This window comes from Lissotriton helveticus, chromosome 3_1, assembly GCF_964261635.1.
Source record: "Lissotriton helveticus chromosome 3_1, aLisHel1.1, whole genome shotgun sequence".
Classification (NCBI taxonomy): Eukaryota; Metazoa; Chordata; class Amphibia; order Caudata; family Salamandridae; genus Lissotriton; species Lissotriton helveticus.
Genome location: NC_136061.1, coordinates 114,815,313 through 114,837,589, shown reverse-complemented (window position 1 = coordinate 114,837,589; position 22,277 = coordinate 114,815,313). Strand labels below are relative to the sequence as shown.

The following is a 22,277-nucleotide window of genomic DNA, read 5'->3' as shown; positions in this document are numbered from 1 at the left end:
TCGCGAAGTGGTTCGGTATGCTACACTTCGAACATGTTTTTCCTTTCGCCGGGCAAATCTCCGGGGGGTGCTCGTCTCTCCCACAGTACCCACACTGTGACCGTCGCGCTGTCCTGATGGGCCATCTTCCTCCACGAGAAGGGGTGCGAATGGTGTCGGCTCGCTCCGTCTTGACACTCACCGGATTCTCCGTTCGTTGGTTGAGCGCGGTTTCCATCACCGTGGCTCGAATGTCCGATAGTTCATGTGAAGAGCGAGGATTAAGATCTCCTCTAGAGTTATACGGGGTTGTTGGGAGTATGAGTGTCCTCAGCGTTTTGTTGCGACACCCCTGAATGAGTTGTGCTGTCACCTCTTTCGTCTGGTCCTCTTCTGTGCAGGTACTTGCAAGTTCTCTGAGTCGCGCATGGAATGCATCCATTTACTCTCCCTCTCTTTGTCTGGCTTGTCTGAGCTTGAACCGCTCATAGTGAGGATTGAGCTGAGGATCAAAGTGCGCATCTAGGGCTCTGACTGCAGCGTCGTAGTCAGTAGCTGCACCAGTGTTTGGGAGGTGCTCAAACAACTTATATATTTCATCTCCCGCGAAGTGTAGAAGCAGCGATTTCTTAACTGCGCCGTCCGTCTCTCTTGTAGCCACGAAGTATTTGTTGAGGCGGCTGACCCACACCTTCCACCTCGGTGTTGCGGTGGCACGGTCAATCAATTCACTGAATGGTGGAAGTGCACGGAGTTGAGTGTGCACCGGATATTGCGGTGCAGGCAGGGCTGCTTGTTGTTGCGCAGGTGGAGCTGCTTGCTGCTGGGCTGCTTGCTGTGCTTGGTTCAGCATGTCGGGTTTTTATTGGCGCGCACCACCTTTGTGACACCACTTGTCGGTGCCTCTCTCGCTGCTTCTTTATCAGGCTGCGCTGATCTGCCAAAGTGTCACGTGCCTGTGTCTCTTTTGCTGCCTCTTTATCACACTGTACTGACTTTGCCACTGTTTTGGCGTTTAGTCTTTGTCCTGGGGGTGAACAGGACTGCTCTCCCTGCTGTGTGATTGTCCTTTTCCCCCTATGCTTCAATGTAGTTCCAAGTAGGCTATTTCACAGCCGTGTGTTTGCCTTTTGCTTTGTTTCATGTGCTCATTGGCATTGCCTTTGCCAATGCTTGTTGGAAAATCGCAGTGCCCCTGCTAAGCGTGTGGAAATGAGGGAGTTAATTGGTCTTCCCTTTCTCTGCTTTCATCGCGCACCACGCGGTTCACTCAGGTCTCCGCTTTGTCATCAGAGCCTTCCTTGCCGTGTTTTCTGCCGGTCGGGCCGTCTGCCACGCCCTTGAGCGCTCCTGCGCATGCGCGCGTGTACCGGCGGTTCTTGTGAGGCTCCCAGCCGCTCCGGAGCTCTGCCGGCTGCGACGCGGGTGAGATTCCTGTGCCTGCCGCCTTCAGGATCGCGGGCTGTTCCTGGTACTGCTCACCTCTGGGTTGTCCTGTGTGACGGCACTCTGCTGCTCGCAACGTTCCTCACGGCTGCGCTCACACTCGGCAGGGCCTTCCTCCTGTGCAGGTAGGCGCCGTTTTTCGTTCTTTTTCAACGGGCTCCACAGCAATCACAATCCCACCCTCATCGCCAGTGTAAGGGTGCAACGAAATGCTCACAGACTCGCAAATGATAATATTTGGAAACACCAGTGTACGGGCAAACGCACACTCTATGAGAAGACAGACTGTCATGTATAGTGGTGCGAGCCGGAAGTCACGTTATGTGTTGGACCTGGCCCTTTTTGGCAGGTTCACCCCAAAACTTTTTGCTTTTTCCTAGCCTGTTTCTGGAACCTAGTGTTGATGATTTTAGGCCTTTGCACACTTTTTCACTGTGGTACAGTGTAAAGTGCGTGAGCTCTCTGTTTATGTGTGATGAGTGACCTGCCCTCCCATAGGAATGAATGGGGAATATGTATGCCCATGGTAGTTCCTGATGTGTGGGGAGTGCAGGGTCGAGTTTGGTATGTGCGAACTCGTGAGATTGAATGCTGCGAAATGGTATATGCGGCATGATTGTGTCTAGTGTAGAAGTGCCACTTCTAGACATGTGGGTGCATGTGTAGTGAGTCTGCAGGCACGTGATTGGCTGGAGCCTGGCTCCAGGAGTGCCTGGGCCTGCTTGTGGATTGACTGTCTGGTTTGATGGTGGCAGGGGCTGGGGAGCCCCAGGAGGTTGTCTGAGTCAGCCCGTGGATGAAAGGCTGCATCTGCTGCCAGGGAAGTGGGAGGAGATAGCACCTGGGAGCGAACAGGGCTGTGCCTGCCTGGCCACAATGCTGGCTCCACCTCCCCGCTGGGCGACTGTCACCTCTGTCCCTGATACTGAAAGGAATTCCCTATAACCAGTTCTAGCTGGTTCTCACACTGCATGCAACCTTTAGACAAAGGATTTCTCTGTATAACAAGCATTTACAATGCAATGGTTTTCCCTTTGTTAAAGTTAGAGCTATTGGCATTGCTCTTGACATTATTTTTATTTATGTTTTTTTTAAACATAAATAAATGGCATTGTCATTTACAATAGCAGGGCAGAGCCCAGGGAAGGGGGGGCGAGGAGAGACGAAGGAGAGCTGCGGGCTCAGGAAAGGAGGGGGGGCGAGGAGAGACAAAGGAGAGCTGCGGCTCAGGGAAGGGGGGGCGAGGAGAGACGAAGGAGAGCTGCGGGCTCTTGTTGTAATGCTTGCATGGATGAGTTGGTGGATGCATGGATGGGTGCATGCATGGATGGGTGTATGGATGGGTGTATGGATAGATGCATGAATGGGTGGATGGATAGATGCATATATACAGCCAATCCCTCAACAATTTATGCAATCCACCAACCCATTCAACCAACAACCCATCCATGCATCCATCCATCCATACATCCATGCATCATGCATACATGTTATGTTATGTTATGTTATGTTATTTATTCTTTTGTATAGCGCAACGGTTACTCAAAAAGAGTGTCCCGGCGCTTTAGGTAAGGAGAACTAATTCGCAATAACATAACAGAGTAAAAAGAGAGTACAGAACAAATAAGTAAAAAAAAACAACTAAGTAAAAAAAGGGACTGCTGGTGGCCTACTGGGTGAACAGCCAGGTTTTTAGACCCCTCCTGAAGTCAAGAAGACTAGAAGCCCCCCGAAGCGGGAGCGAGTTCCACATCTGCGGAGCCAGCAGGCCAAAGGAGCGGCCACCCAGGCGCGCTCTCTTAACTCGAGGAACAACCGCCAGAAGTAAAGACTCTGACCTCAGAGAGCGGGCCGGATGGTAAAAGGCCAGTCTCCTTTGGAGATGCTTTGCTCCCACCGCGTGGAGAGCCTTTTAGGCCAAAGTCATTGCCTTAAAGGCGATCCGTTTGCGGATGGGTAGCCAGTGCAGCGCCAGCAATAGACCCGAGACGCTGGCACGTCTGTTTAGACCAAAAATGGCCCTGGCCGCCGCATTCTGCGCAACTTGAAGCCGCTGCACCAGGTACTCTGGTAGGCCCAGGTAAAGAATGTTGGCATAATCCAACCTGGAGCCTATCAGAGCCTGCACAGTCAGCCTCCTGTGCTCCTCCGACAGAAGAGGCAAGAACCTCCGCAGCATCTTTAATAGACCGAAACAGGTGCCGGTCACCCCAAGGATCTGGGCTCTCATCGTCAGCCCCTTGTCCATCTTAACCCCCAAGTTCTTAGCCATAGGGGAAGAACCGGACGGAGGGAACATATCGATGGGCCACCAGGCCTGCCAGCTGGGCTCCGTGTCGCACCCAAAGTAGAGTACCTCGGACTTATCGGAATTGCACTTGAGGCTGTTCAGTTGGAACCATGTAAACACAGCCCCAAGGCAATTCCGGATACTCTCCCCGTCAAAGTCTGCCCCTCTCTTACAAGAAAAGAGGAGCTGGGTGTCGTCGGCATACGACACGATCCGGGCACCGAACGACTCCGCCACCGCCGCCAAAGGGGTCTTAAAGATGTTAAAGAGGGTCGGGCTCAATATAGAGCCCTGAGGGACCCCAACTCCCAAAGGCGGCATCACGGCGGTGTCAGGCGATGTCCAGACCGTTTGCCGGCGGCCAGCTAGAAAGGACGAAAACCAGCTGAGCACCGTCCCCCGAAGGCCGATCTCATAGAGTCTTGCGAGAAGGCCATCATGGGGGACGGTGTCAAAAGCCGCCGGCAAGTCCAACAACACCAGCATGACTTTGCCCCCGGTGTCCAGCACCCCTTTGATAGTTTCAGAAACCTCAAGGAGCGCGGTCTCGGTGCTACGATTTGAGCGGAAGCCAGACTGGGAGTCATGTAAGATCTCGTGGGTCTCCAAAAAGTTGGAGAGCACCGACTGAACGTGTTTCTCCAAGATTTTTACGAGAGCCGGCAACAAAGAAATCGGCCTATAATTGGCTGGGACCTTCGGGTCAAGACCCGGTTTTTTAAGCAGCGGGATGACCATTGCCTGCTTCCAGACTGGCGGAACCACTCCCTGACTCAACGAGAGATTCAGAAGAGGGTTCGCCAGTGGATTAATCACTTCCGCCAACTTACCCAAAAGCTTAGCTGGGCAAGGGTCCAGTGGAGACCCAGATTTCAAGTTGCCCATAAGCGCTAAGGAGGCTGGGGCTGGCAAAGATGGAAACGCAGCCAATGTGACACCCTGCGAGGCCGGAGGGGACATACCGGCCGCAGATGTAAGCGGCCTAACAGGAACTCCCGATGGAAAAGAGTCCTGTATAAGTTTTATCTTGCTTGTGAAAAAACAAGCAAGGTCCGCCGCCCAGGATTCTAAGGGCACCTCTACCGATGTGATGGTCCGAGGAGAAATACATTCTCTAGCTATGGTAAAGATCTCCTTGCTGGAATTAGAGGCCGCTTCAATTCTCCCCGCAAGATAGGCTTTTTTTCCAAGGCGGATATCCCGGTGGTAAGCCTTAACCACAGCCTTGTAGGCCAACCTGTCCGTACTATCATAGTGTGCCCGCCAGGCCCGTTCGGCTACCTTACACTGCTGCCGCTTAGCCCACAGTGCAGTGGTAAACCAAGGGGCCGAAACCCGCTTTGGTGTCAAGCAGGGGGGCAGCACAGGGGCCAGGTCGTTAAGCCTATCAGAAAGCCATGCTTGCAGGGACTCCAAATCTCTCTCCAGCTCACCGGAGAGAAGACAGGGATGATCCGACGCAGCCTGCGCAAGCATCTCAGGGGACACTCTGTTAAACGCTCTGAACGCTCGTCCCCGTTGTTGTGGGACAGAGATGGACGACCTGGCAGTGCCAATGATTGCAAATTTGGCAAGCCAGTGATCAGACCACAGAACCGGGAGAATCTCTTTTATCACCAGAGGAGATGAAGAAAAGACCTGGTCAAGAGTATGCCCCTTAACGTGAGTCGGCCCCTGCAGGTAAGGGATAAGACCCAGCGGGATCATGGCCTCGGAAAGTTTTATAGCAGCCGGGTCAGACGGATCATCCATCCGAAAGTTAAAATCCCCCGCTACTATACAATGTTCTGCTCTCAAGGCCAGGCCCAGCAACACCGAGTCGAGATCTGCAAAGAACGTTCCGGGCGGACCAGGGGGTCGATAGACCAAAAGTCCCTTCACTGATTGGTGCGGCGCTAGCGTGATAGAAAAGGCCAGCGATTCCGAGCCGCAGATGTCCTCCGTAGGCAAGACGGTACACAACGTGCCCTTCTTCACCACCAGTGCGACCCCTCCACCCCTTCCCTTGGCTCTGTCCTTCCTGAAGATGTTGTAATCAGGCGGGATTGCCGTCACCACGTCAGGGTTAGAGGCCTCTCCCCACCAAGTCTCGGTCAACATTAAACAGAGTGGCTTCTCTGTATCGAGTAGCTCGAAGATGTCTTGCGCATGACTGCACGCCGATCTGGTGTTGAGCAGCATGCAGGAATACTCTGCGCCAGCTATGTTACTAATCGGGGCAGATGACAGCGCCCGGTTGGGAACGCCAGCCACAACAAGGGCAACGCAACTTACCCCTGTGGCGGCCAGGGAAGACCGAGCAGCAGCGGCTCTCCCGATGATTTAGAGAGCACAGCTCCTTAAACGTGTAGCGCACGATAGGTGCGCCAACTATGCACATGCTGAAATAGCAGAGCCGCACCCGCCGCCCGAAACGCCTCCGGGACGCGGACGGGCGCAGACGGGCAGGACTCTGGCTTGACTCAGGCGCGAGTCAGGCGCCTCCGCTGCGCGTCACCGCTGCGCGGGAGGAGCGAGCTTTAAGTGCAGCCTCCTCGTTCTCCACACGGAGAACTAGAGCGCTGAGTGAGGTGGCGCGCTGCAAGGCAGCAGCCCCAATATGGCGGCCCAACTTCCTGCCCACAATCCAGATGCCGGTGACAGCGCTCCGCTTCTGCAAGCGGTGGGGTGCACGATTATAGTGCAAGAATGTGGGCGCTACCGCGCTAGTTAAAACCAGGTGAGAAATCCCCTTTTTAACACACAAACAAAAACGATTAAAAAATGCAATTTAAAAGCGCTGCGCGCCTACTGCAGCCTGGAAAGGAAGGCGCCAAAGCGAATGAGCGTGTCTCCTTACCGAAGGTCGAGCAGCTCCCACCAGCTCGCCTTACATCCATCCATCATGCATCCATCCACCCACTGCGTCCCACTCCGACCCCTCTAAATATAACTCATTTTTTCTGTATATAGAGATGACTGTATTCACTAGTATATGCAGTAGACCTTTCTACTCTAACATTCCTATGTGACTCTTGCAGTACATCTACTCATATCCACAGGTTCCAAATACTTTAATACAGCCCTAGTTCATGCTTCACACAGAAGACTAGAACTGGGTATTCACAGGTTCCACATACTTTAATACAGCCCTAGTTCATGCTTCACACAGAGGGCTGGAGCTGGGTATTCATAGGTTCCAAATACTTTAGTACAGCCGTGGTTCATGGTTCACACAGAGGGCTAGAGCTGGGTAATCATAGATTCCAAAACCTTTTCAACAGCCCTGGTTCATGCTTCCCACACAGGGTTGGAGATAGGCAGCCACAGGTGTCAAATACTTGTGTACAGCCCAGGTACATGATTCCTACAAAGGGTTGGTGAAGGTTGCCCACATGATTCCAAATACTTCCGTGGGGCTCTGGTTCATGCTTCCCACACAGGGTTAGATACGTGCTCCAAACACCTTGGTATACCCTGGTAGCAGAGAGAGCGCATCGGATGACTCAAATGGTCCTATTACATTAATATGTTTATGACTCTTGCTCCACACAGAGACCTAGACCAGAGGACCAAGGGTCACTGGTACATTTTGAGAGCATCAAGTAGTGACTGTTACACAGCAGGAGTTTAGACACAATCCCTGAGGCGGTGTCACCTTTGCGCAGCTTTAGTCACTGCTCTATCTGGGTCACTGAACTCGATGATTCGCAGAGCACTTCACCCAAGTGTACCCCTGTGCTATCAGAGGGGTCGCATGCCACCCTGCAGATTTATGATTCTAAATTAGGTTCTCTGCCTGCAGCAAGTCTCCTTACTGCCTTAAACTTCTTATTAACAGGAGGCAATATAACACATTTCACAGACAAAAATAATTCTACTAAAACTTTTTTCACAAACAAAATTCATGCATGCCACACTTACACTCCCACGAGATTTCAAGACAAAGCCCACTGCATGAAGAATTTGCTAATTAAGGATCATTGACTCCAAGACTGCTGCAATGGTTGGGCATCAATGTGAAACACTTTAATTTGTTAGTGTAATTATGTGCAGAAATTCTGCAGCTTTTAGAACAAGCCAATGTAAAAGGCGAACCCTCGGTGGTTCAGGGATCACGGACGGCTTCACATGGCCTCTGCGAGCGATGGGCCAATCCCAGCGCGGCCCTGAGGCGAGCCCCCGATGACGACAGAGCTCCTTGACCAATCGGAGCGCGGCTCCCTCGTGCCAGCAGCCTATCAGAGCACGGCTCCTGCGTGCCAGCCACCAATCAGCTAGCTGCCCCTTCGGTTTGGTCTCCGTGGCTCTGGAGATGCGGGCGGCGATTTCTAGGGCAGTCTCAGGCCCCGGGCCGCGTCGGTGGAACACAGCAGGGTTACCTCACGGCAGAGGCGCTCACAGCCAGGAGTTTTTAGGCCACAAAAGCGGGGGCTAAGGAGAACGATCTCGGCCTCGGTAACTCCTAAGCACTCACCTGGACTTCTTCCGGGTGCCGTCAATGCCGGCCCAGATTCGGGGGCGTTCCCGAGAACAGGCTTTCGCCTGACGTAGCCAAAAGCCAAAAAATCTCGGGAACGCCCCCGAATCTGGTCCGGGATTGACGGACAGAGCCGTCTTCCAATGGCTAGCCTCCATTTATGGAGCTAGCCAATGAAAGACGGGGGCCGTTCCTGTCTCCCCATCTATACTCATTAGGTTTTCACCTGCGCGAAAAAGCTGCGCTCTCAGCTTTCGCCAGGCAAAACCTAAAAAGGGGATGTGTCCCCTTCCAAAATGTTCTTGTTTCTGACCTGAATCCTGCCAGGGGTGTGCTGCTGCTTGGGCCCAGGGGAATCCCTGGGCCCTGCCCAGCCCCTGGACACCTGATGGACTTTCCTGGATGCCTGGAGGACTTCTGGGGGACCCCTCTGCCTTGCCTGGGCTGATTGTGGGGACTTTGCTTTGCCCCTTGGAATCTCTGGGACCTTTGGCAGCATGGAGAAGCTGCATTTTCCTGCAGAGACCTTTTTCTTGCCTTTACCCAGGCTTGTTGAAGCCTAAGCGCTTGGGAGCGCTTGACTTGTAGCTTCCAGCTCCTGAGAGCGCTTTGCTCTTGCCCCTAGCGCCTGGGAGCGCTTATTCTGCTGTTATAACGCTTGGGAGCGCTTTTATGATCCAGGCAGGTGCCCACCCTGCCTTTCGTATGGCCGCGGACCTTGCCGCTTATTTGCCCGTTTTTACTTAATTATTTGAAGCCGATGCCCACCCGGCATTGCCCCGTGTTCCCACCGCCGCTGCCCGGGACTGCCGAAGGAGAAACCGAAGGAGCAGAGCCCTGATTGGTCAGAGCGACGAGCCCCCTCAGTAAATGCCGCGCTGTGATTGGTGGGCCACGGGAGGCTCGCCCTGGAAGGCCGCGCTGGGATTGGTGCAGTGCTGGAGGCTGCACCGACGAGCCGCGCTGGGATTGGCCAGCGCCCGGGGAAGGAGGAAGAAAGATGGCGGCCGGTCGACAGGGCTCCCGTGAGCGGAGGGAGCCCTGCAGCGAGAGGAGAGGAAGCCGCGAGTGAAGCGGAGCCCCCCCCGACCAGCCCGGTGAGTGTCAAAGGGCTGGGAGTAGGCGGGGAGCTCCGCGGGCGGCAGTGCCTGATCAAGGCAGTGTTTGAGCGGCCCCGTGGCAGCGGGCCGCTCCTCCGCGATGCGGTTGAAAGCCCCGAGAGGCTCAAAGAGCACCTTTATCTTTGGGAGTCCCCGGGAGGGGGGACTCCAGCTCACAGCGCCGCATCTGTTTCCCGAGCCACGGAAGGTTCAAGGCGCCCTTCGTGCAGAGCCCCGAGAGGCTCCAGCTGTACCTTTGTTTTGCGAGTCCAGAGAGGCTAATGGGGGCATCCAGTTGAGCCCCGTGTGGCACAGTGAGGGCGGTGCAATTAGGGCGGCCCCAGTTGGCAGCGGGTCGCCCCAACGCAGTCTAGAGCCCCGAGAGGCTCCCTGAGGGCATATTTTGGGTCAGAGCCCCTGAGGCTCCAGCGTGATTTAGGGGGCCATTGTCCTTCACTAGAGGGCCCTGGGGACACATAGTGTCAGAGCCTGTGTGGCTCCAACGTTCTGCGCAGGGTTGCCCAGAGCCTGTGTGGCCCCTACATTTTGGTGCAGTTCTGTCCTAGGGCCAGTGAGGGCCCTGTCGCAGTTTTGATGATTCTCAGCTGCCCAGCAATCAGTGGGCAGCTGCACCGTTTAGGTCTTGTGATTGTTCCCAGGTGCCCAGCAAGTAGTGGGCACCTGCACCGTTCAGGCCCCTGACTTTTGGACTACAGGGCGTCCTAGCCCCAACAAGGCCAGTTGGCCTAGGGACTGCCACAGGTAGTGGCTTATGTGAGTTTTGCTCAATTGTGTGGTTTTATTTCACCTCTGAATGTTTTTGGACATCATGTGTTTTTGCACTATTGAGTTAGGTTCTGGCACCTCTGAATGTTTTTATGCATCATGTGTCGTCCTTGATTTTACACCTCTGAATCTGTTGGTTGATGCATCATGTGTTTTTCCTTCCCTACACCTCTGAATGTTTGATGCATCATGTGTAATGTGTTCTTGCTGATACCCCTAAATGTATTTTATTCTTAGGTGGTTGTTCTTTCCAGTACAGGTGGTCCTAGAGAGGTCCTGGTCCCCTGCGTGTCATTCTCCTAAGGTGGTTAGGGTTGCGTAGGTGGTACTTACCTGTTACCAGTAGTTACTGGTTGTGTGCTATTCTTGCTAATTTGTGCTACAGTGATTTTATATCCTTTTATTCTAATTTCTGACAGTATTTCTATTTCTACTAAGTGCTGATTATGACAGTGGCCCATGTGGCCCTGTCTTGTGAATAATCCCTTGTGAATATTGCCCGTGCCAGTTGGCACAATGTACATGTGTGATTTCTATCTGATGTGGTTTTGACAATACAGAAGTTATTTTCATATAACCTTGTGTGGAGTTCCTTTTGTGGTGTGCCTAGTATGTTGTTGCTGTTGTGTGCTGGCGCAAATGCTTTACACATTGCCTCAGAGTTTAGCCTAACTGCTCGTGCCAAGCTACCAAGGGGGTGAGCAGGGGTTATCTTGGCGTGTGACTCCCTTGCCCTGACTAGAATGGTGGTTTCTGCCTGGCTTTGGCGTCAGCCTTAGCCTACCAGAAATAGCCAGTTCTAACATATGCTCTCTGGCCACGCCTGGCCAGAGAGTGATACATAGTTAGCTGGTGCTTCCGGGGGAGACCGCTCCTAGGGAGCAAGCAACTAGACTGCTACAAACACCACGATTACTATCGATTTCCTCTATAAACCAGCAGTTTACGTGCCGTTGCGCACCCTTTGGATGGCGTTTTGCCCATAATGAGTGGAAAGGAGTCTCTGCCTGATGGCAGTATATCTCGGTAGATGAGTGTTCGCCCGCACGACATTCTCCACAGGAGAGCAGGCTGTTGACTAGGACCTCTACTGTAGTTCATCTGGCTCGTCTATTATTCATCACTGTGCGCTGGGTTTAAAGTGGGATTAATAAAGTGGGAGCCATGAAAGGAACAGGCCTATATAATTAAGGATATGACTTAAATATACACACTAACATCTGCGTAGAGCGCCACCCTACCCACACATTTGCATACAACAACTGACCATTGCTCAATGCCTTTGCAGAGATGCCAAGGATTGGATGTAATCTGACACCCTTTTATCCTACTGATAGGCACTGAGAGAAACTGGCACTGCCTTCAGCCGCAACTCAATTGTGGCCAAGTAGAAACACCTGGATGAAACTCAGATCAAATTATGTACTAGACAAGAGTTATATGCTGCCTAAAAGAAGTAAAACAACCTGAAAAAATTAACATAGCCTTCTGGAAAAAGCTAACTCTCGGGGAATTCAGGATTAAGTAAAGCATGTGAAAAAGTAAGCAGGAACGACTTAAACGTTTTGTTGCTGTATATTCAAAAATCGATCAACGTTTTTACATAATTAGTTAAGGACATGAATACAGGGCCAGAAAGGGACACATTCAATGTCCTTTTTAAATCTCTTCCGGCCTGAAACAGGGAACCAGCTCACTTAAAGCCTGAGTGTGCGATGCAGGTTTCTTCGCTCAACTCCTATCTCAGTTATAGCACTACACTTCACTCTCGGACCGAGCTGCAACTGTAACATTAGAGCAAGTTGCAGATCTTACTAATGCTCCTCAACAGCTACCAGAATCCAGCTTCTGCAGAGTTTTCCCGATACCTCAGTGCACACCAGCTACCACCTATTCAGCTAACCTTCCATTTCTCCTGCTTAAACCTGCAGCCCCCGCGTCACAGCTCTCCATTGCCTTGCACAAATCAGAGCCCAAACTGTTGGAAAAATATCCACTAAGCCATTGCCCTAGACAGCTGGTTAAAAAAAAATATTTTCCCTAGAGTAACAGAAATCCTTAAGCCCCTTGTAATATCACGGTGAGGTGTTAGAGACCATCTTAAACGAGCATTGGCAAAACCCATAGGTCTTGCTTATATGAGAGCATTGGCTGTGTCAATGTGTTTTAGCTATGTCATACAGCAGCATGGCTGTGCAGTACGGTTAAAAGTAAAGTTAGCAATAAAACGCTATGTAATAACACTTTTCTTTCTCTAACTTCACCGTTATCTATAATACACAGACACACATACATTGCATTAGTGTAGCTGATTTACGGAGAAAATCCAAAGCTTCCTTCACTACATAAAATACAATGGTGTTGCACTCACACATTCAAACATCTCCAGGGTCACGCGCCATCTGAGAGGTGCGAGTCTAGTGAGGTTAGCTTGGCATCCTGGTACTTGTAAAGATAGAAATGCAGAAACACAAGTTGTAAAACGCAAAGGAGAAAGTAAACGGGACTAAATAAGCTATTTGTACTTCACAATGTTCTTCTTGTATTCTCTGCACATGGTTAAATTATACACTGGTGCCCAATGTTTGGATGTATTTTGTCTACTTCCATCAGAGTTCTTAAAATTCAGCGTGGACTTCCATATTCCGCCCATTTATATTTACTGACTATCCATTAGATGGCCTCAAAATGCTAATGCTCTGAAAATTAAATCACTGCTGGGCACATGCTGACTGGCTCGAGGCGTTTTAACTGTGTATTACAATGGTAAAAAACACAGGGTCCAATTCACTAAAGCTTGTAAGCTTCGCCATGCTTCAGAATGTAAAAGAGAAAATACACAAGCATGGAGAGATTGCTCTACAAATGAGACGCCTTGGGACTGGACTGCCCTCCTCCATGAAGTGGTTACGTTATGCATGCTGGAAAGCACCGTTAACCGAGATGAAATAAACCAGCCTGGGACCAAAGACTGAAAGTGAAAAGCGAATACCGTCTCCTCTGCTAGGAGCTATTCCATTGGCACCAATTTATTAATGGTTCTAGCGCACACAACCATGAGTTATAAAGGCATTGGCTTTGCAAGCAGAAATGTCCTCAATTGTGTCCGCTCATAACCAACACATAATAGAAATTTAAAAAATGAAAAGGCGGCAAGGAATGCAAACAAAAATTGATATAATTGAGCAGTAATTATTAAACTTTACACATGCAGATGTAAAGGAATCGGATACAGTTACCGATCTGCCATTATTAAAAACATGTTTGTTTACTAGTTCCACAATATGAAGGTGGCAAAAAAGAGAAGGAATGGGTGGGAGGAAAAAGAAGAAATAGTACCTCAATAATTAATGTCCATTGACATGATTTTTTTGCATGCCTTTCGTGATTCAAGTTGTTCGTTTCTCGCGCATTCCCATGTTAGATGTAATTTATATGGGAGGCGTGCGATAGCGCTTAACCTATTATTGAGAACCGGGCACGATTAGCCGAAATATTGTGCCATGGTATCTGTTTACATTGGCATGAATATGAAGGTCGTCTGCTAATAAGGAGAGCGCAGTGTTTTCAGGTTTGGCTGTAAATAAAGCCTGGTAAACTGGTGCTAATGTAAATCATTCCATTACCTTCAGATTGGGTCGAGTTTGTGGAGAGGGTAAGAAATGGTATCATCACATGAGCAGCGGACAGGCACTGATTAAATTTAATTAATCTGTACTTGGTCCCTGCTCCACAGAAAGTACCGAAAATTACATTTGGCAAGCACATCCAATTAAGGTGGCTACAAAGTAGAGGGACGCTGCAGCCAACAAATGGTAAGCTATGGGAGGGCTCCAAGCCCTTTTTGTAAACCAGCATTTACAGTGCAATGGGTCTTGCATTTTCAAAACTTTGACCTATTGATCTTGTTAAATGACAAAACATTTTATTATTGCAGGTGTTTTAAACACATAAATAAAGGCAATGCCAATAGCTCAAAATCTCGCAAATGCGAGACCTATTGCATTACAAATGCTTGTAAAGTCTGGGCTCTAGACAGCTGTGTATACCTTTTGGGCTTCAGCCCACCCACAGGCTTCCCATTTGCTGGCTCTATTGTCACTCTCCTATTCTTTCTCCCCATTTATTCACAGCTTGCATGTGCCCTACCTCTTCCTGTGTTTAGCCCTCCCAAGAGCAGGGATCAATTACTTCTATCCATCCATAGCTTCCAGTAAAGCACCTGTTTTTGGAACTACTCTTAACATTGATTTTGAGCACTTCGCACAAGCACTCGCTCTTTACGCCATTTCTGTAAACAGCCCTGTATATCTTGTCCTTATCTCGTCACAGTTGCTGTTTTTTGAGGGCACCTGCTCCGTCCCCCAAACTTCTCCCATTTGTTCTCTCCAGCCCCACAGCCGCACACAAATGTAGTTCTTCATTGACCCTGATAGACCAGATGCCATGCAAAATGTGAATTTTTATTACCGATATATGACATTGAATGGGGCTTCTGTTAAAAATAAATGTTGAATCCGATAAACAAAAATGCTGCCTGCCCCAATGGAAAGTGAGGAAAACATAGTGGCATGTCTGCGTCCTACCGAATCTTGTTTACCCTGCATTTTCAACAAAGTTACTCCTTTCAGGTAGTAGAAATACGTTTTGGGCCGGAGAGATTTGGCCTCGTTGCTCGCCATAGCTTCCCTCACCGATCGTGTATTTGCATAATTGCTTCATATGGTAAACTTAAAAATACATGTCTTTGCTGGCCTGAATTGTTTGTGGGTTGCAATAGCAGGAGAGACTGTTATGACTGTTATAAACTTTTCCATTTTTCAGTAGTGTCCCTCACTGTGACAATCGGACTGGCTGAGCTCTTAAACTGCTCTGTGCTTCTGGTTAGTATACATGCAGCATTCATTTGCTGATTCTGCCAAGCCTTCTTGTTTTGACTGTCCAATCATCTCAACTCCATAGGTATTATGTTTTTTTGCCTTGAAACAGTTTGCTATCAAGCACCGTCAATGCCATCTTCTCAGATGCAATTTAAATGCCCTGTAGAAAATTGTGAAGTTGTATAGAATTAGTCTCTGAAATTACATGAAGACCAATTATTTGTCTGAGTTTGTTAAATACAGCTATGACACTTCCAAACAAATTCGGAAATATAGACTTCACTCAGCTGGCACTAATACCCACTCTGGGGCTTTTGCGTTTACCTTGCACAGTCATGCCTGTTTGCACTCAGTAAGATTTTCTGGAGTCTTCCAGTCTGCCCTAATATGACTGCCTACATAGGGGAACATAAGTCTTTGATAATGCACCCTGGCAGTTAATGTTCCATCTTCAACAATTGAACTAATCACTATCATCATGAAGCATGGATATGCCTTAAAGCTCTCTGTAGTCCCTTCCTCGTGTCGTCCTGAGAGTTCAGATGACATCTACAGAATTAAATTCAAAGACCACTTCTTGGAGCAGTTAAGCTAATTATGGAAGATTGAAAAATGCTTTGAAATTTGCCGTCAGTTTTTCCCCCCCTAAAAAAGACCATGGCTGTTGTTAAGCCTTTAAGATCTCAATACATTTTTCATTGTGCAGACTTTCTACATGGTTATGCTTGGTCACGCCTTTGGGCGATGCAGGTAGGGTCCTGGATGATCCCTTTAGATTTCCAGAATGTTCACTTCAGTATTTCTACCAAAGAAGTGCATCATCTTCATTTGAAGGTTGACATCTGAGGTTTACATTATCAGTACTGTTGTATGATTTATTATCCTTTTTATTGTCTTTGAGGTTACTGATTAGATCTATGTTTGACGGTAATCCCAGTTGTGACCCAGTAACCTGGAGTAGGGCCATGAGCTGACCTCAGATATGACATTTGGTGGACTATCATGTAATCATTTCCTTATGCTGATTAGTCCACGACTGTGTGCACCATTTCAAAAGTTCTTGCAACTGCAACTTGGTCTGCACTTTGATAATGCCTATGTCCATTGATTTGACATCTTGAGAATGTTTCCTTGAAATAAAATATTACACATAGTTCTTCATACTTAGGATTAGAGTAGCTATCTTTCTTTGCTTGATAGGAGGATCAGTTTCCCAAGTTTGAGTTTGGTAATTATGAAGGGTGTAACTGAAGTTGTTTTAGGTCTGACATTAGTCGAGACCTTTTTGATTTGACAAAAATAAATGGATAATATACTTAGATAGAGGCGCTTTCAGACACCCCTCTTCATCCATTGGTCTATTGTCATTCACATTTTGCTTCGGCCCACTAAAGCAAAGGGCCATGGGTCAGCCTCCTTGAGCCACTGGTTAACTTTACTTTGAGCGACTGCATATTGCTCTTTCACAGGGAGCACATCTGTACACAAGGTAATTCCCTTCAGTGCCGCTGTTTTTGTTTTTAGTTTATAAGTACTTTAGTATTGTTTTTGTGATAGCAGAATGCTTTTGATGTAACCACAAGTCGCATAACTGATGAATCAGTTCCCATCTGCTGCTAATGCTGTTGTAAATTACTTTGGAGTTGCCTTGTTTATCTGACTGCTGCTATTTCATATCAGCTCACATGAACTTTGAATATAAGCTAATTGGTGTGCTCCATCTATTGTTGCAAACCTTTTTCCTTGTTCTTTTCTTCTTCCTTTTCCTTTTTCCTTCCTTTTCTTCTGTTTTTAGGTCTCGCTACCGATGCAGCGCATGAGCTGCTCGCGTAGTGAGACATTTTGTCGCCGGGTAGCTCGCGCAGTGAAGACAGGAGAGGTGCACTAGCTTACCAAACCCATTGCAGACAATGGCTGTGACCGCGCGCTTTAGGAGACATGCGCTGTGAACGCGCGCGTCTCCTCTCGTGCTCTGCCACGGTTTCACTTTCACGAGGGCACCGGGAAAGGCCATGTGCACGCTCACAACATCTTGTTATATGTTGCTGGTGCATGCATATTCCACCACACCTTACGTATATTTCTTTGTAGTTTGCCTTTGTTTCCTGCATCGTACACAGCCTCCATGCCAGGCCCGTGTCGGGAGCGGCACGCCGAGGCTCAGGAGGCGGGGCGGGGAGGGCCAGACCTGGGAGGCGGCAGCTCTCCTCCTCGGCTCTCAAGCTTCCTGTCGTCGGGGCAGCGGTGGAGTGTCAAGGACCGTGCCCGCCCCATCGCCAACATGCCGGACTTCATGGCGGTGCTCTCGGGCCTCTGCGTCATCTTCACAGTCAGCATGTGCACCACGGTCGTGTGAGTGTCCCAACACCTGCGGCGGCTCCCCCCCCCCCCCCCCTCACCCGCGAGGCCCCGGCTCGCTGATATGAGGTGCACATGTTTAATTAATCGAATAGCCATTGTGCACTTTATACATGGAAGGTAAGCTCCCTCCCGCCTCCTCAACTCCCCCCCCCCCCCCCCCCCTGCAGCAACCCCATTTCCAAACCCCCTAAATGCCGGCCCGACTAATAGACTGTGGCAGTTACCTACCAACACTGGCACTGTCCGTCTTTTCACAGCCAGCTAACTAGCGTCTCCATCCACGGGGTCTCCTCACATCTCAGGCTCCCACTGCCACACACTCCCCACGCATGGCAAACATTCACTGCCCCGTCCCCTAATCAGCCTGAGCCATGTGTACCCACCTGCACCAAGTCAAAGCGAAGGCTCCAACAATCGACAGGCTCCCCACCCCAACTGACCGTAACAGCCCTTCACCTCCCACACACCCTCCCGCCCCCTTTCCCAGAGCTCTCACTCCAGCTCCCCACTGGTAATAAGAGTCACCCTTCCTTGAGCATGCACTCCAGGCCTCAGACTGTCCCCCCGGTGTCAGCCTCCCTTAGTGCTAGTCTATTTTTGTTAATATGCGGCAAATCCAGCAGTTGATGGACCTTAGTTATGCAGAAAACACCACAACCGCAAAATGGCATAATTCCAGTGGCCCTGCTCTCTGCCGAATAAACTGGGGATAATCATTTTTGTGATAATAAATAAAACACTTTATTAACCTAACGGACCGTGATAGGAATTGTAATGCTTAGATGGAATGTTAAATGTAGCTTCTAAATTGTTTTGTTGATGTTGTGAAGTTTGATTTGACAAACTTTGTTGGATACAGCTAAGAGACTGTATTCTCTGTACTTATGTGTTTTCCAACAGTTACGAACAGGTGTTGTTGTTCTCAGATTCTTAAAAGGTTTCTCCACCTGCATGGCTGAAGCGAGGTCTTATTAAGGCTGGAATATCCAGCGTAGGAATAAGACTAGATCCAACGTAGAATTTTTTGTATTTGTCCACCCCCTCTGTGTTTTCCCATTGTTCTCTTGTCATTTAAAAAAAAATTAATGTATGTTTCCCTCCCTGTACATGCCAGCCCACCTCCCACGCCTCTCTGTCAAGGCGTCCCCTAACAGTGTTATTTAACTGCCCCTCAGGCACATACACATATTCGTTCTAATACTTCAAGTTAGTTCTGTGGTGCATTTGCTGTAATTGGGAGTACTGTGCTACTCTTTGAAGATATACCTGCATTTGCAATGCCAAAGGTCTCGCAGTTGCGAGAGTTTAACTTATTGGCATTGTAATTGACAATGGCTTTTATTTACGTTTTAAAAACCAACACATAAATAAAAGGGAGTGCCATTTACAATGCCAATGGCTCAAACTCTAACAACTGCGAGACCTATTGCATTGCAAATGCTTGTTCTCTTCTATTTTTAAGTCGAGCCTGGGCAGCGGATGCACTGCTGCGAGACCTGCAGTAGCGGAGTAAGGCTATGAAGCCCTGCCCACTCTCCACCCATATTTTAATTGGCTTGTGTCATTGTCCTTTGTAAATGCTGGCTACCGAGTTGTTATTCGGCTTGTTAGTCCCTCCTAGGTACCGCTTTGTCTGCATTTGTTACCTCCCATAACGACTGGACCTTTTACTGGTGTTCTTACATGGTCTGCTTTATAAGTAGGTGAGCACTATTTTATTTAATGCTCTTCCCGTATTCCACCCATTACCTCGCATGACCCCACCCGCTTTTATTTGAATTTTTACTAATGGCAGTCTGCTTTAACTATAGCAGCTGCGTTTTTTAATTTATTAATTTTGGCAGCGTGGTCCGCAGTTAGCAGCAGCGGTTATTTATTGATTTTGTTTACTAGCGCCCATGAACGTTTTCACATTCATAGAGGCTGCGCCCCTTTCTTTACACAAACTGCGTCTAAAGAAAGGTATACGGCCGACGTTTAAGTGAAAACACGGCATAGGCGCTTTTACCAAAAAAAGCCATCCGTTTGTCAACTTGACAAACAGATGTTTTATTTTTGTCAAACCCCCCATGCTGCGGTTTTCTTTTAATGTCGGACATGCCCCTTTCTTTAGACGCGGCTTGTCTAAAGAAAGGGGCGTGGCCTTTATGAATGTGAAAGTGCAGCATGGGCGCTAGTGAAAACCCCCCAAAATATTTGCAATGCGATAGGTCTCGTATTTGCGAGAGTTTAAGCTATTGCATTGCCAACAGCTTAAACTCTCGCTAATGCGAGAACAATTCCATTGCAAATGCTTGTTTACTTTGTTCCTTGTTTTTTCTTTCCTTTTTTCTATCCTTTATTTCTTTCCTTCTTTTTTCTTCCTTCTTGCCTTCCTTTCTTCTTTTTTCCTCTATACTATCCTGTTTTCCTTTTTTCTCTCCTTTCCTTTTTTCCTCCGTATTTTACTTACTTTAATTTTTTTCTTTCGTACCTTCCTTCTTAGTTTGTGTCTTTCTTGCCTTCTTTCTCAAAGGCATGAGGGTAGCAGGCAATGCAAGACAATTTGGCTTTTTTAGACCTGTTTTAGCCAAGAACTTTTTACAGAACCCCCTTCCTCCAGGATTTTTCAGCCTGGAATGGCAGATTTTGCAGCCTGGAATGGCAGATTTTGCAACCAAAAAAACCAAACAATTGCGTTCCAAACCCCAAAATATGACAAGCAGAACATGTACCTGTAACAAAAATACTGCTCGATCCTTGATTTGTCACTGTTGGAGACTCTGACAAATCACAGCCTGTCTCCTGGCAGATTATCCAGCAGCACTGATCCTTGGAACAGGAAGGTGCCTGATGCCAGAAAGTGCACATTCAAATTTATAAACTGCTCTATGGCTTCCGACAACCACCATTTCAAAGGAAAGGTGCACGAGGCAGCGGGAGGCGTAGGGAGTGGCATGGATTTAGGAGCCTCTAGAGTGGGGGCAATGGGTTTTTGAGGAGAGGTGTGTGATTAGTGTCCTCCGATTGTTGCTGGAGGGCCTACAGCACTCCTTGCGCCACCCACTGCAGTAGCCCTTTAAAACGTGTCAGGCCTCCAGTGGCATGGCGAGCACAGACCCACTCCTGGGCGTTTCTGTTCCACATAAGGTGACAAATGTAAAAAGAACAATAGATGGACAAGTCCAAACTGAGATGAGCCAAAAAACAATAGATTTAGGCCTATATCTCTGTGCTGGGGGTGAGTGTTCGACATTGTTCAGCATTCCGACCATCATTTGTTTTTTCTGCATTAGTCTATCAGTTGTGGCACCTGTTCCGCCCTCCAGAGTCGTGCAGTGTTTCTTTTGGCTACACTCAGCCCCAAGGTAACCCATGAATGCTCCATGTGATTAAGGTCAGACTCTTCCCAAATATTGATTAAACACCATTTAGCAGAGGTAGTAACAGTGCTACTGCATAGTGAACGCCTACATCCCAGTCCCAAAACCGTTGTATCAGTGGGCAGTTCGATATAGTGTGGTAAAAAGTGCAGATCAGTTCACAGTCACTCCTACAACATTCATCAGTTGCTCTGCCTATTTTGAACATAGTGCATTGTCCATAGTAAGAGCGGTGTAATATTTTTAGTTGGGCAAGGTGGAATCGTGCCCGGATGCCCACCTCTCTTGGGAATGCTAGGGCCTCCATCCAGTCATCTTCCAGACCGTCCAAATCCTAAGCCCACCTATCTCTCAATTACAACAGGGCATCAGGGACGTTATTGATCAACTTTTTATATGTCCGGGATGTGGTTTTGCGTGGCGTATGTTCGTCTATCAGTCTGTCTTCTAGGAGCAATGATCAAGGGAATTCTGTCCCTCTCAGTGCAGCTGTTGTAAGTGCGTTTTATATTTGCAGGTAACGAAAGGTCTCAGAGGGGGCCAATTCGTAATCTTGTTGTAGGTCTAAAAAGGGCATGATATCCCCTCGATCCCATAAATTGCCAACCCGGGCTTGGCCAGTAAGATCCCACTTGTCAAAACCTGGTTGTGTCCCCAGGTAATCCAAAGCCGCTGTGTCCCAGAGCGGTGTTGCTTGTGTCATCTTGCCCTTCCAGTCCAGGGCCTTGGTGATTGTATGCCAGAGGTGAATCACCACTGTTGTCTGACTGTGCAGTTTATGCATCAGTAGTCTGTTCATTCGATATACAGCCTCGTGTTTGGAAATTCTTGACATTGTTTTGTTTATAGAACCCGGTCCCGCTCCAGTGTGGGTTTTCTTTTTTAAAAGAAATGAAATATTGAAACAAAACTGCATTAAAAGATGAGAATGCCTGAATCTTAGACACAGTATAACAATCCCAAGCTCCATGATAGTTTGTCAACAATAGTGTAGGATACATGGATTCTTACAGAAATAAATGTTAAAAGCAAAACCCCGACAATTTAATGAATGATACTTGATGCAGCATTGAAAACATGCATTTTAGCAGACTTAAAGTAATATATATGTATTAATTTGTATTCTACTTTATAGATCGAACTGAAGAAATTTTGGAACCAGATGAAGAACGCAGAGGTCGAATTAGGAGGCAAGAACAAAGCGCTCGATCTGCCAGGATGCTGTATGTACTTCAGCAACAGGTGAGGAACTAAATCACAATAGGCAACTTAGAAGTTGTGTTAAGAAAGATGGAGTGTAATCATAGTGATCATTTCTAATGCATCCATATATATTTTCCTATCTTGGGCAGTGACACATGCTTTTTCTGCACTGATTGAGTGAAAATGATTTTTTGATTAATTTGAAACGTGCTGTCCTTCCCATGAGGATGCATGCCGAGGGGCAGAACACATGCCCCCTGTGTGCATGTATCCAGGTTCCAGCACAGCATAAACTTTTCAGTCAATACTGTGGAGGGACCATTTTTGGCGTTCCCATTGTGCTGTCCATTTTCAGGCACGCCAAACGCCAGCCCGCCAGACAAGAGGAAATTCCTAATCTGGGGAGCAGTC

General features: G+C 48.4%; 1 protein-coding gene across 2 annotated transcripts in view; it reads left to right on the top strand.

Moving 5' to 3' along the window:
• KIAA0753 (KIAA0753 ortholog) overlaps positions 1-22,277 on the top strand; it is a 235,297-nt gene that overhangs the window by 49,150 nt on the left and 163,870 nt on the right. For both annotated transcript variants that reach the window (XM_078679332.1, XM_078679331.1), the window contains exon 4: positions 21,799-21,905. In XM_078679332.1, coding sequence (XP_078535458.1) covers positions 21,799-21,905 — 107 coding nt within the window. The remainder of the gene's footprint in view (positions 1-21,798; positions 21,906-22,277) is intronic.